Genomic DNA, 15,286 nt, shown 5'->3' with positions numbered 1-15,286 from the left:
TAGCATCTCTGATATATCGGCGTTATGGTTTGACATGTGATAAGAGCACTTGGCTACACAAGGGAAGCGAGAAAGATATAATATTTCCATTGCATTGTAAGACGTGTTTTTTTTAAGCCACTTTTTATTTATTCGCACGTTATTGTTTTTACTTTAGAATCACTCTGTAAATTATTTCTTCACAAAACACCATATAAGCTACTCCCACGAAGACAAGTGACCTCTTGCCTGAACTAAGGGCCACAGGGTGTAGCCTCATGGGTTTTTCGAAAATCCGCAAACCCACATCGTCTGGATTCTTTGCGTTGAATTGGGTGCTGAATTTAATGCCAGAACCCAAATTATTGCAATCAAAAAGCTTCATGTTATGGTCCTTCTTTGATATACTAACATTGGATAAAGTAAAAAAAAATATATATATAAGATTTATATTTCACTTTTAGTTCTGTGAGCCTCTGAGCGTGTGTTCCATCCGTCACCTGCTCACTGGCGGCGGCCCCGTTTCGCTGTAACGAACACAACTGCAGCGCAAAACATGCTGACGCTGAACAGCTTCCGCGGGCAATTGGCTTTCTTTGACAGCGTCCCAAACGCTTTGTCAGATCATGTGTTGTAGGAGAAAAACGCCACTGATGCCTTATTGGAGTAACCACAGTCCATCTCCAAATATGTTTTTATTTCTATTTAATTTATGACATACAGGCTTAGCTTGAAATACATCACATATCACAGGTGACCTGTAGCCTATAATATTCTGACCCCAGTCGATTATACAGGACGTTGAAATTAATTAGCATTACGACACAGTTTACATTGGTGTGAAAAAGTGTTTGCCCCCTTCCTGATTTCTTATTTCTTTGCATGTTTGTCACACTTAAATGTTTCAGATCAAACAAATTTAAATATTAGTCAAAGACAACACAAGTAAACACAAAATACAGTTTTTAAATGAAGGTTTTTATTATTAAGGAGAAAAAAAATCCAAACCTACATGGCCCTGTGTGAAAAAGTGATTGCCCCCTAAACCTAATAACTGGTTGGGCCACCCTTAGCAGCAACAACTGCAATCAAGCGTTTGCGATAACTTGCAATGAGTCTCTTACAGCACTGTGGAGGAATTTTGGCCCACTCATCTTTGCAGAATTGTGGTAATTCAGCCACATTGGAGGGTTTGAGCATGAACCACCTTTAAGGTCATGCCACAGCATCTCAATAGGATTCAGGTCAGGACTTTGACTAGGACACTCCAAAGTCTTCATTTTGTTTTTCTTCAGCCATTCAGAGGTGGACTTGCTGGTGTGTTTTGGATCATTGTCCTGCTGCAGAACCCAAGTTCATTTCAGCTTGAGGTCACAAACAGATGGCCAAACATTCTCCTTCAGGATTTTTTTGGTAGACAGCAGAATTCATGGTTCCATTTATCACAGCAAGTCTTCCAGGCAGGTCCTATTTAAGTGATTTCTTAATTGAGAACAGGTGTGGCAGTAATCAGGCCTGGGTGTGGCTAGAGAAATTGAACCCAGGTTTGATAAACCACAGTTATGTTTTAACAGGGGGGGGAATCACTTTTTCACACAGGGCCATGTAGGTTTGGATTTTTTTTCTCCCTTAATAATAAAAACCTTCATTTAAAAACTGCATTTTGTGTTTACTTGTGTTGTCTTTGACTAATATTTAAATTTGTTTCATGATCTGAAACATTTAATTGTGACTAACATGCCAAAAAACAAGAAATCAGGAAGGGGGCAAACACTTCTTCACACCACTGTATGTTCTGTGCTTCATATAGGCTACTGTAGTTAGCAACAATATCTATAGGCTACCCCTTGTTATGTCCGCGATTTGGAGAGCTAATCTCAACATATACCTTTAGCTGCTCCGTACACATGGAAACAGGTGACGGAGAAAATCAACTTGGTGATTGGACAGTTTCATGAGCCTTCAGAACAAGGAAAAACAAAAAAAGAAATACTGAATACAAATGTACAAAATCGAGCCATCATTATAAAACAGGTAGGTAAATAAAACCTAGTTATTTCCCGTCGCAAATAGGCTGCAATTCATAGATTAACATTCAGAAATGATAAACCCTGAAATCAATACTGCCAGAACCTAAAATTGGGACGCCATTGTGATAACCACGCCTCCGTGCCAGTCATAAATAGTCAGCCGAACGTTGGACACGAAGTGATTTGTCAGACCTGGACGGTGTTTTGGAGACCGCGGTGACAAGTGAACATCTTTGAAACAGACTTTTTGCATTCAATTTGGTTTCGTTTAAAAATGAAGGGATTTTTCATTTTGGCGACACTGACACTTGTGTACCCTCGCTGGAATTATGGTAAATATATTTTTCTCGGTTTGAACCTGAGGTATTGCACATCATAGCTGCAACTCGAATCACTCTAAAATTGCTCATGCGCTTCTTTTCACTTTTGTCTTCAGAGTACAAATTTTGTATTCCCTCGCATTTCTTCTGCACCTGATTTTTATTAGCATTCAATATTACTCAATCAGTACCTGCTCTTTTCTCGCCTTATATCGTAATAATTAGCCCTTTAATAATTATTTCTGTGCTTTAACAATGCCACTGCTGTTCTGTCGAATGCTAGAATTTCCCGTGCAAGCTCTCTGGTTAAATATGAATCCACCGTACTTTCCAAGGAATTTAACAGGAAGTTATGCTGTAACTCCCAACTTTCGCTTTGTTTTGTTTGAGCTGTGGTTTTCTTTTTCTTTCATTCTTTCTTTCTTTTCACTTCATGCATCTATTCCTCTTGCTTCCGTTAAGCATGACTTTCTTTTAAACTGTGTGTTCAATATTTTTGATTTATATCTAAATCATGCCCATTGTGAGCTGTGGTGATTTAGATTTTGTAATAGTATAGTGATTTCAGGTCTGACAGGAAATACTCCCACAGTACAGATCCAGACACTACACCGTAGCACATTTGTACTGACTTCGTCTGAAGCACGTCTGTACTTCACATGCTTGTAGGGTAAACATGTTTTTCTTGTCTGAGGAGTCGCACATCTTTGCCCGCCTGCATGAGAGGCTATCTTTGTACCGTTTTAATCTTAGTCTTCTATCCGCTCTGTCCTCACCTTCTGTCTCAATGTCAAGTGCTGTTGATTAAATTTAGATCCTTTGTCTTCTCTGTGGCAACTCCTGTCAGTTTCATCCTCTTTTTATGACCGCCAATGCGGTGATATTTGGCCTTATGTATCACATAACTCTGTGTGCCTTCCTTTATGATACATGTCACATGAGTTTAAAAAATGGCTTTGATGTGTGCCATGATTTGCATTTGGCCTTTGGGAGAGCAAAAGGAAAGCTGCGGTGCACCACCGGGTGCCACTCACAAAAGGGGACTATCGGCAGTGTCATTGGAAATCCAATAAGTCATTCTCAAAGTGGTCCAATGTATGAGGTATGAAATGAGGGCCCCTGCTAAAGGATCAGATCAATAAGGCGACTGAGTCAGCTCTGTCACCGGGACAGTACTGCAGTATTGATATGCTGCTTGCTTTCTGCGTTACAAATAATAAAACGCATAGTAATGGTTTCTCGGTTCAATCCAATCCAAGGATTAAAAACAAAAAAAAACTAAACTGTTTATCACCAGCATTCCCGTCCTTAGTTGATTTAATGTTTCACTCCTGTGACTCTACAGTATTTGCTTTGGGCTGTTGAGCACTCTTAGTCTTGCCTGCCTTTCAGAATATTCTAGAAATGCAAACAGGAAGTGCTGTGCAGAGAACAAAGGAGAGCGTTTTGCTGGTAAACCAAAATGTCGCACCATTCTCTCCCAACCTGTAACACCATCCCCCACTTTCACTCTCAATGCATTTCCAATTTAATAAACAGCAGTGCTGTTTTTTTCCCCTCAAAGGACAGAGGCCAAAAAAGCATATTATTGATGTTTTCTCTTTTTCTTTTTCACCCTCCTCTCTCCTCCCTCAGCCTCTCTCATTTTGCAGGGACCGCAGGTGCCAGTTGAGGAAGGGGATTACTTGTCTCTGGAATGTCAGTCTGACTTGGATTCCAACATGACTGACGTCCACTTTGAGAAGTTTTCCAAGGTTAGGACCACTATATCAGTGCGTTATCAAAGACCACTCTCTGCTGTTGTTAATTCCAAATGAGCTCAGTGAATCAGGCTTGGTGATTTAACCAAGCATTGATCTGGGATTTTACATTTTGTGACTGTTTGCCTGTTTAACCCATTATGGACTAAGGCGCCCTATAGAAAACCCATAGAAAAGCCTAGGAATCACAATGCATTTCTACGGTCATGTGTCTTGAAAAACGGTCATATGATCAAATACCACGCTGGTGTTGTATCCGTCTGTTAAGGGAGATGTGACGTGCAGATAGCTAGATAGCTATGTCAGGTGTGTCAGGGCTTATGTAAAGATAATTAAAGGTTGTTCCTCAGCCAAGTTGTGTGGTTTAGCTCGAACCAATAAAAATGACAGCATAAAACAACAAATCTATCCTGCCTAGAAAATAATATTCTGCATTATTGAATTATGATTTAATGATACCTTTAAAGTTGCATTTGTGCAATAGCCACTCCAACAATCAGAACAGCTGTGACTAAACATATGCCACACTGCTTCACATTAAAAACCACTCTGAGTACCTTTTGTGTGCTGTGGCAAATGGGGAATTCACCAGAGCTGTGCCGTTTTTAGTCTGTTATGTATTAAATTGCAACACATTCTATAGTAGAAGAGTAATTGTTTTACATTGTAGGATATTGTGTACTATGTAGGCTTAAATTAATTGACCCACACAGCAAATTCCTGTTCTATTAGTATGCTGTTTTCTTTAACATATAAAAACGTTTTTTGTTGTTGTTGCTGTCTTGGACAGGTCTGAATAGGAAAAGATTATCTGAAGGGACTTCCTAGTTAAACAAAGGTTAATGAGCGCAATCCACAGCGTTCTGCCCTTTACTCCATATTGCTGTGAGAATTGACACCACTCAAGCATAACGTATCATGTTTCTGCACCGTACAGTACAGTAATCTGTGTATTGCATTACTCTTAGCACCTAGATTATTTACAAAGCCTTATACTGAAGCACATAACCTTCTCTCTTGTTGTGTAAATATACTGTCCCCTGTGTTCACCTGTCCACTGTCCCCGTCTCCCACAGCACATGCAGAAGTGGTTCCGCCTGGAGCCGTACGCTTATGGGAGGTACCGGTTTTGCTCTTACTATGACATGGAGGTGAGTCGAGAACAGGGAAGCCTGTCTCTGAGCTTCAGCCACATCCAGAGCTACATGGAGGGCAGCTATCGCTGTGTGAGCAACAACGCTGCCAACCCCGAAAACTCCTCCCTGCCCGTCTACATACCTGTGCACTGTGAGTGGAGTCGGGCGAGGGGGGGGGGGGGGGTGTGAGATTGCGTTCCTTTGAAAGAAGTGACGTGTGTAAGGTAGGAGGAGTTGAGAAAAGGAGTGTGTTATGCGAGGGGAGGGGTAAAGGCAGAACAGTGGAATAAGGTGTCGTTAGAGAGAGAGAGACAGAGAGAGAGAGAGAGGGGGGAGTGAGACCTTTTGACCTGTGATTTCCCCCTTATTTTTACAGATACAGATAACTATTTTTTGTTACCCTCCCATTTCAAACATACAGAAATAGGAAAGAAACCAAATGAATCAGAAAGCAAACACATACACATAACCAAGAAACCCAAATAAATAAATAAATCAAATTAAATGGAGAGAGAGAAAGAGCGAGTCCCTTGCGACTGTTAATGTATTTTGCCCTCCGACCTTTCGTAAAAACTGCACTCGTGTTGATTAAAATTGGAAGGAAAGGGAAGAGCTCAGTCCAAAGAAGAATCTGCTCTCCCGGCTTGTGCTAAATGCCCACAAGCACAGAGCAGTCTCAGGCTAGGAATTTACAAACAACATTAATTAGAGTCAACAAATTATAATTATAAGAAAATTAGAACAAAGGGAAAACTTCACTGCCTACAGGGAAGCAAACAAAAGCACACAAAGACAGCTTGAGTGCTAGCTGGCACTGAGCAGGCAGTACACAGAGGCTGCCTGTTTGACCGCTGATAGAAAGGCGATGAAATACACAGCAGCTTGTGGCCAACGGCGAGGCACTGCATGACAGGCGTAGGCGTCGGCGTCGGCGCACAGTTCAAACTACATTACCTCTTTATTAGAGAAATGACTTTGATGGTTTCACTGCTGAACTTGTTATGTACACTGCCTGTTTTCCTCATTTGTTTTATTCGTATTTACTATTTGTGCATACGTGGGTGAAATCGGTTACCGACTGTATGTATCGTTAACACACATCTGGTTAACTCTAACCCTGAACAACCGAATCTGAACTGCTGACGTACCGCAACTGACGTACTGTAGATTCAAAAATGTTTCGCGTTGCTCTGTCCCCTGCCTGCACCCCCCCCCCCCCCCCCCCCCCCCCCCACAGATATGCGTGAAATCACAGTCTACAAAGAGGGTGTCAACGCTGTCAGCCGCTACTTTCAACGGCTGGACCTCAGAGTGCGAGTAGGGGAGGATGTGGAGCTGAACTGCAACGTCTCGGCCTCCATGGACCCTCAGATCACCTGGATGAAAGAGGTGCTCCTGACAACCTTGTACCCCCCCCCCCCCCCCCCCCCCAAAAAAAAAAAAAGAAAAATGATGGAAAGATACATGCATTTTCTAATTCAAATGAAAGGGTGCCCGCAGAATCGCGCACAAAGGCCTGTCTCAATGCTTAAATTCCTATAATTGAACCTTAAAGTGTAACCGGGACATTGTTTACACACAGTGCATAGCCTTAAGTGCTTCAAGTTCTTCAAACAACTCGAGCATCACTCGTGAGGAGGTTCAAAAGGGCGCGGCCGCTGTGACGTCAGGTGGTTGACAGCTCAAACCGGAAACTGCTAAATCCTAAATGTAAACACTGGTGTATATAAGCAAAAATTATTCCTAAACTTCAATTGGTTATTTGTATGAACCACTGAAGAGGGATTACCCCCACTTACTATGCTCAGGTGGATAAAATGACGATGGAGGATGACATTATGGGACCTCCAGCACAATTCAGTGGCCTAAATAAGCACATGATCCTTACCTTTTTCTTGTCACGACTGGCAGCACTTTCATCAAGGCTTGTATCAACTGTCTTCTCCTTTTTGTGTACACATATCCTTGGTACTGCGTCATTTGTTCTCTCAGGTCATCCTGTAAGTTCTGCTTTTAGGTTTCGTTCGAAGCATGTAGGCTTGAAATGATCCTCGCACGGAGTTCCTACCAAATGGGAACGTTTTTACAGTGTGACCCGTTCCTCGGTTATCGAAAAGTACTTTTTCTCCTTGTTATTCCGCTTATTACAACAACCATATGCCTTGCACTCCACCATTAGGCACTGAAATGTCTTGGCAATACCGGCAATAAAATAAGCAGCTCACATTGGCTCCTGGCTCGCAACAACTTGACATCACAATGACTTTGACCTTCATCAAGTATTCGGCAATAAGTCTGCTCACTGAAGTGTTACGGGACCGATGTAGTCCGATAAAATAAATTTAATATGTTGTTATGCCTGACTTATTTAGCTTACGAGAATGGGAAAGTTATTTTTATGATATATTGACCAGATCTAGGCATATGCTCATTTGGGGTACAGGTATCCTTTAAACACCTCATTTAATTTACTTTCTGGAAATCTATTTTTAAATAGGGTAATTAAATAATACACAAACACTAAAACATGTGAATAAATGGTTCTGTAAAGGTAATACCAAAGTAATAATAATTGTCAGTTTAAAATAAGTGCATGTCATATAAAAAATAATTATAGAAATGATGTTTAGATTTGTGTGGTCTCTCAGTGGCCTTTGGGTTTCTGGAGCTGCATATGTTGTGCTCTGTTTTTCTCATCCGTTGTCATGGAAAATAAAATTTAATCTCCGTTAAACAGCCGCTTCCTCAAGGCGGGGCTGCGTCTCGGCGCATCGTTGTTAATCCTCCAGGACCGCTGACCAGTGGGAGCTGCAGATAAACCCGCAGTTCCTTTCTCATGGGGCTTTTTTCTGCTCCTACTTGTTCAAGCAAATCGCTTCTCTTCTGTGTCTAAATGAGATTAGTCTACACTTTGTTTTCATGTGTGTCTGTGGCGTGTGCTGATTCCCCAATGGCTGGTGTCGTTTTCTGCGCCGTGATGTCACATTTCCGTCCATCTCTGCCTGAGCTCTGGGTGAAGCTGAATGTCGACGGAGCTGGGAATTTGCCGCCATTACGCCTTAGGCCCTGGCGCAGTGTGTGGCCCAGTCCTGAGACAGCAAGAACTAGCCTTTATTTCATACAGACCTCTGGGTAATGCAGATGTGTTGACCTGAGAAATGGACAGTTCTCAGAGCCCAACACAATTCTGGATTAGTTCAGATTAGGACTGTCCGATATAGATGTATATAGATATAGCGCGGTACATTGAATCGTTTTTTTAACGCAATAATTTGACGCTCTCTGGCAGGTGGCAATAGGTTCCGTTCCTTCTTTTTGTCTTTAATCATACTTGATACGGTAACACATCTCCACACATCTTTCAGTGAAATGCTTCCGGGGAGAAAAAACTCTTGTATCTATTCAGTGTTTGTTAACTTAGAGTAGTTTTTCAAAACGGTTACTACTAGGTTACTATTCTTACTACTCATACACAGTCACAGATACACACAAACTCTTACGTTTTCACTCTTTATCCTTGTGGTCATGTATTTATCTACCACATGGATACAGCATGGCCCTGTTGCTGTCATATCAAGATTGAAAAGTTACGAGTGATGTTCCCCCCCGGAAGCATTTCACTTTGGCTCAGAAAATTGGAGGTGTGCTACCGCATCAGGTAAGATTAAATAAAAAAAAGACTTGTTACATCGCATGATAGTTGTTACTGCACTTATAAAAAATAAAAAAAAGATTGAGCAAAAACAATGAAGTTACTGTAGAGCCTTCAGTACTGACGCTGGGGGAACCGGTTCCCATTTATCTTCACAAGATGGCAGCAAACTTGGCGGGTTTGACGTGCAGGCTTGACTTGTGTCGGAGTATCTGCACGGCCCTCGCAGCAACGCTCCAAGATGCGGCCTTACCGAAATCCTCTTAATTCAATTCTATTCAAATTGAAATGGACTGTATTGGCAGGCGGAGGATGTCCTGGAGCCAAAGCCCTGGGCTGGCGACAGTGTCCTCCGTTGTGCTCAGCCCTCGTCATCTCCGGCGTTTCTCTTCATTCCCAGACTTCCGCATATTCCCGCTTCCTGCCTCCCTCCCGTAACTCAAATATTTCACCAAACATTACGTCACTAAATCGGTAAGCTGGTACACTTCGTTGCCCCTGTAAGGTGTAAGAAGATAGCAAATATGAGATTTGACTGTTGGTAACTACCGGTGAAGCAGTTGGAAACCGTGGAGTTCCAGAACACTGACTCAAAAGGCATTACATTACATTATTGGCATTTGGCAGACGCTCTTATCCAGAGCGACGTACAACAAAGTGCATACCCCTGACCAGGGATAAGTTTGCTGAAAGATCCTAGAGTGAAGTACAATTTCAACTGATACCTGTACAACAAAGATAAGGACGAGGGCCAATTTTTTTTTTTTTTTTTGAGAACAAAGAAACAAACAAACAGAGCAAAAGTGAGTGTGGTATCCCCGAGGGAAATGGGGAGATCCAGATGGGGAGAGGTTTTAGCAGGGATTAATATAATTTCAGTCTTGCCTGGGTTGAGCTTTAGATGGTGGTTGTCCATCCAGCTCTGGATGTCCCTCAGGCAAGCAGAGATACGGAGGCAGTGAATGGCAGCATGCACTGCTGTGTGCTGCTAGAGTAACATTACATTACATTACATTACAGGCATTTGGCAGATGCTCTTATCCAGAGCGATGTACAGTTGATTACACTAAGCAGGAGACAATCCTCCCCTGGAGCAATGCAGGGTTGAGGGCCTTGCCCAGGGGCCCAACGGCTGTGCGGATCTTATTGTGGCAACACCGGGATTAGAACCACCAACCTTGTGTGTCCCAGTCATGTACCTTAACCACTATGCTACACTATGCCCTGTATAACATACACTCACCAGTGCATTTTTATAGGAATGCTTTCAAGGGCACAAGAACAGCGGCATCCGCCCCCACAGAACCTGTCAGCCCTTACTGCCTAATGCAAGGGGCTGTCTCTGTTAGCATAGGCCATAATGCATGCCATTCTGATAATCATTCCTCCTCACCTCCCCTCTCTGTCCATTGCCCCCCCCGAATTCTCCATCCTCCTCCTCCTGCTCGTGCTGTAGGGGGAGGACTGGCTGGTGCTCTCCAGCAAGCTGAAGCTGAAGAACGTGAGGGTGGAGGACAGCGGGAGCTACACCTGTGTGGCCCAGCACCCCTCCATCTCCTCCCTGAAGAGGAGCCGTACCGTCAATGTCACGGTGCTGCCAGGTCAGTCTCCACCAGATCGGGCAGTTTTGGGGGGGGAGGGGGCGCGGGACGGGCTGAAGCTGTTCTCTGAGAAGGAGGGAACGCCTATGGGCCGGAGAGGGCAAAAACCCAAGTTACGAGGCCGCAGAGGAGACTAATTTAATCATCGGTAATAAAAATTCATGATTATTTTGATTGCCTTTCTTTAGCAGTGAGCGGTAATGACATTGCTTTATATACATTCATTATTAAAAGTGGCGGTATTAGCAGTAATGTAAAACGATATAGTGAGTGATTGTTTATTTGAGTAATGTTGACACTAATAATGTACATTTTCAATCATAATTTAGCTTCTACATTACTCATAATAGTAATGAAGTAGGTATATTAGGTTAGTGACAGAAAATGATGATGCCGTTGATTGTGCTGCATAAATGAATTTGATATTTGTGTCTTTGCGGCTTTCCTCAGAAGATGCCCCCTGGTATGACACCACCGAGGGCCGTCTCACATTGATGATCTCAGCGTCTGGGGTGGGGCTACTGCTGCTGATCATGTCTGTGTCCATCTGTCTGTGCCGGAGAGCCTCAGGGAGGAAGAGGAAGGGGCCCATGTAAGTCACCCCTCTTCTCTAGGTCCTTAATCGGCAGCTTGGGCATCGAACGAGTGGATCATTCATTACTTATGCCTCTGGCACTGACACACAGAAACACACACACATACAAACACTCACAGACATAAGCACTGACACACAGAAACATACACACACTCACAGACATAGGCACTGACACACAGACACAGACACACATACACACACTCACAGACATGAGCACTGACACACAGAAACACACACACATACACACACTCACAGACATAAGCACTGACACACAGAAACATACACACACTCACAGACATAAGCACTGACACACAGAAACACACACACTCACAGACATAGGCACTGACACACAGACACAGACACACATACACACACTCACAGACATAGGCACTGACACACAGACACAGACACACATACACACACTCACAGACATAGGCACTGACACACAGACACACACACACACTCTCACAGACACACACACAAATGCTCTCACAGGCATGCACACACAAACACACTCACAGGCACACACACGCAGATACATGCAGACACACATACACACACTCACAGACATAGGCACTGACACACAGACACACACACACTCACAGACATAAGCACTAACACACAGAAACACACACACATACACACACTCACAGACATAAGCACTAACACACAGAAACACACACATACACACACTCACGGACATAGGCACAGACACACACAAATGTACTCACAGGCACACACACACAGATACGCTGTTAGGGAAAAATGCCCTTTTTAACATTTCATAGGTGAGCATCGTCTGATGAAACCGATCCCAGTAAAAACAACAATAGCTATACTTGAGTTTAACTTTCGTATTTATTTGCAAAGAAATGACAGAAAGTGAGAAAGCTTACCGGCTTTCTGATTTGAATCAGACACAGTAAGACTCTTATACACACTTTTCCAGAAGGGGGGGCTTTACCAAAACAAAAAGACATGAAGCTGGCCACGAACATTTATCAGTATTTTGTCTTCTGAATACCCCTTGTTGACCTTGCTGTAAGACCAGAATGTGCTAGCTGAGAAGCAGATACATTAAGGTCAAAGGCTGTCTGTCTGCTGGGAGAGAGACAGAGAAAGACTCCTAGTAATTCAGAAAGTGGTCTTATAGTAATAAGGATTATCACTAAAAGGTTATTCGTAATCATGTGATTGTCTTTATGTTGACACACATTGTCAATTAAGAATCAATTAAGAAAATTACCGTTACAACGCACAGACACACAGACACAAACGCACTCACAGACACACACACACGCTCTCACAGGCATGCACACACAAACACACTCACAGGCAGACACACAGAAACACGCAGACACACACACAGAAACACTCTCACAGACACACACATAAATGCCCTCACAGACACACACACTCAAACGCACTCACAGGCACATACACGCAGATACGCACAGACACACACACACATACACACACAGACATAAGCACTGACACACAGAAACACACACACATACACACACTCACAGACATAGGCACTGACACACACACTCACACACATAGGCACAGACACACACATACACGAACTCACAGACATAGGCACAGACACGCACAGATGCACACACACAGACACACACGTGCACACACACAAATACAAAAATTAAACTCATATCAAGAAATTATCATTCATTTTTCAATACGGTCTGATTCTTTGATTCTGAGTGTGTGGTGAAGAGCCACTGAAATAGTTGGCTCTTGTCTTATTTGATGGCAGAGGGTGGAAGTGCAGCTTGTCTTTTTCTGCCTTGTCATAAAGCAAAGTCAATAGTCTCAGTTCTGTGTGGCATTTATCCACAAATATTGGTTTAAAGAACTGTAGCTTCTGACAGGATTATGAGAGAACCATTTCCAGTGTACCTTTATAGCGAGTGATAATTTGTGTCAAAATGCTTGTTATCTCGCTTACTGTCGAGCGGTGTAATCCCGGCAGCCGGCTTCCCTGTCTGTCACGTTTGCCGCTCACAAAATTGCACCCCACATGTCATAAACTGCCAGATTTTCATTCTGATAACCTTTCCAGCTGCGGCGTAAGCGCTGCTTAAATGTTAGGTCTGATCGCACGATCCCAAAAGCATTTGCAAGTGTCTTGGCTTCGGCGTAATCTGAGCACACAATGTCAACCTGGCCAGCTTTTCCTTGCCTCTGTGTCTTGCCATCACTCGATATCTGTCTCCAGCTGTCTTGTTCTCTCTCCATCTCTCGCTGGCCTTAAAGAGATTTGCTGTGCGGTGCGGGGAGTGCGAGGAGCCGCTGTGGGATTCAGGGCAGTCTGTGCCTGGGGTGAAGCACAAAAATTGGGGGCCCTGTGGAAATGACGTCTCTGTGGGCCCCCTTTCCCAATGCAAACATGCTAAGCCTCCCACCCACCATGTTGCCCCTCACTGTTGCCCCCACTGTGACACCCCTCATCTGTGCTCCTGGACTAACGCCTTCCCTCCTTTTCTCTCTCTCTCTCTCTCTCTCTCTCTCTCTCTCTCTCTCTCTCTCTCTCTCTCTCTCTCTCTCTCTCTCTCTCTCTCTCTCTCTCTCTCTCTCTCTCTCTCTCTCTCTCTCTCTCTCTCTCTCTCTCTCTCTCTCTCTCTCTCTCTCTCCCCCATAGTGACGACCGCTCCCAGAAGAAGCCCGTCTACATGGTCAGCACGGAGTCTCTGCCGTCCAACAACGGGGACAAACAGCCTCTGGTCTGAGGGAGGAGAAGAGGGGAGGATGGTTATAGAGAGAGGGAAAGAGGAGAGAGGTGGGAAGGGGGATGACGAGAGAAAACGTTGAAAAGGGCTAGCACGGAAAGGCGGAATAGAAAGGGGGGGCATGGGCATTGAGACGCAGGGTCAATTCGCTGCATACCAGATGAACGGTACAGAGACAAGAAGAAAGGATAAAAGATTACAAGAGTGAGAACGATAAATGCTTTTTTTATGAGAGTAATCCATTCCAAGAGGCTGACAAAAATGTCCTTTAACAAAAGGTGTGTAATTTTCTCGGTATCGATCTAACAACTCAAAGATGAGATTCACATTCAGATGAAATGAAGGGAGGCAGGAATTCACCATGCAACTGCTCAGCAGGCTCACCCTGATATATCTGCCCATTACTCCCCATTCTTAAAAGTGCATGGCCATGGAAAAATAACCTTACTTTTCTGTCACAAAATATAAGTGTACTGCTTTATCGGTTCAATCATTCTGTAGGCATGATCTGTGTCTCTTGCGCTGTTGGCAAATCAATTAAGTACATCGAGGAGACACTGATCGTGTGCTCCGTGTTAGTGTAGCATATTTCCAAACGGTGTCATTAAGAGTTCTATTGATTTATTTTTTAACTTTGCACTGAGAATATATTTTCTGTACTATTATTAATATAGCTTATTTTCTGTACCTTTTTCATGTGCACTTCATATTAAAAAAAGTTTGTACGTTCCTCATTTTGACTCCGTTTGTAATGTGTCCATAATGCATTATGAATCTGTTTGTAATGTGTCCATCATGCATTATGAATCTGTAAAATATAACTGAGGTTATGGATCATGACCGATTGTGAAGTTCATTATTTAACCTGAGCACACGTTCTTAGTGCATTGCATATCCCTCTCTTTTTAACTTCTTCTCCTGTCTGCCTCTTCAGTCCACAGTCGTCTTGCACTCAAATTCACCTCTGCCGCTAAAGACGCCACCCATACCAACCTGCTCTGTGTTGGAGACACTATGGTAGCTAGCAATGGTAGAAAAGCAAGTTTGAGGGAAACAAATTTGGAAACTTTTTTTTCTTTTTTGGTTTTAACAGTCTTGGTTGCCTTCCGGTCAGCACAGTTCTCAGTGACACCAGAGGAAAGTTGTCCATACCCTGCTTTATTCCTTCATTTCCCCCTCTACCGCTTCGTAACTTTACCGTGGTATTGCAGTTCACTGCTATTGCAGCTATCATAACTATTCTTTTCATTATGGCTGTCCCAGGCATTTATGTTCGGTTTTATGTGATTTTATTACCAGGTTTCGGTTGACCAGAGGCCACCGTTAATAATGGGAGACGCTGCGGTTTAACAATGGCAGTCTATTAATGTCTGCATGCACCACGGAGCGCAACGGAGATAATGTTATTAAAATGATTATTCACATCTCCTCTTTGCTTTCCATTAACATTCCTTATCTGGCTTTTT

General features: G+C 43.2%; 1 protein-coding gene across 2 annotated transcripts; it reads left to right on the top strand.

Moving 5' to 3' along the window:
* Nucleotides 1–2,157: 2,157 nt before the first annotated feature.
* Nucleotides 2,158–14,554, top strand: si:ch211-79k12.1 (uncharacterized protein LOC568891 homolog). Of its 2 annotated transcripts, none has more exons than XM_061255413.1 (7): nt 2,158–2,341; nt 3,965–4,083; nt 5,166–5,376; nt 6,463–6,614; nt 10,334–10,478; nt 10,932–11,070; nt 13,733–14,554. In XM_061255413.1, exons 1-7 carry the CDS (start codon nt 2,284–2,286, stop codon nt 13,818–13,820), a joined length of 912 nt encoding a protein of 303 aa, XP_061111397.1. In that variant the 5' UTR covers nt 2,158–2,283; the 3' UTR covers nt 13,821–14,554. The 2 variants fall into 2 exon arrangements, with proteins under 2 accessions (XP_061111397.1, XP_061111387.1); XM_061255403.1 differs by having other exon boundaries at nt 2,160–2,341; nt 10,929–11,070.
* The last annotated feature ends 732 nt before the right edge of the window (nt 14,555–15,286 follow it).

This window comes from Conger conger, chromosome 1, assembly GCF_963514075.1.
Source record: "Conger conger chromosome 1, fConCon1.1, whole genome shotgun sequence".
Taxonomy (NCBI): domain Eukaryota; kingdom Metazoa; phylum Chordata; class Actinopteri; order Anguilliformes; family Congridae; genus Conger; species Conger conger.
Note: the sequence above shows the minus strand (reverse complement) of the source record. Positions and strands in the feature narration are given on the sequence as shown.

What these genes read in the sequence shown, in the direction of transcription:
- si:ch211-79k12.1 (XM_061255403.1), top strand. Translation starts at nt 2,284, where the DNA reads ATGAAGGGATTTTTCATTTTGGCGACACTGACACTTGTGTACCCTCGC. An exon ending in GTACCCTCGCTGGAATTATG is followed by an intron (nt 2,342 to 3,964) that starts GTAAATATATTT and finishes CTCCTCCCTCAG; the next exon opens with CCTCTCTCATTTTGCAGGGA. An exon ending in ACTTTGAGAAGTTTTCCAAG is followed by an intron (nt 4,084 to 5,165) that starts GTTAGGACCACT and finishes CGTCTCCCACAG; the next exon opens with CACATGCAGAAGTGGTTCCG.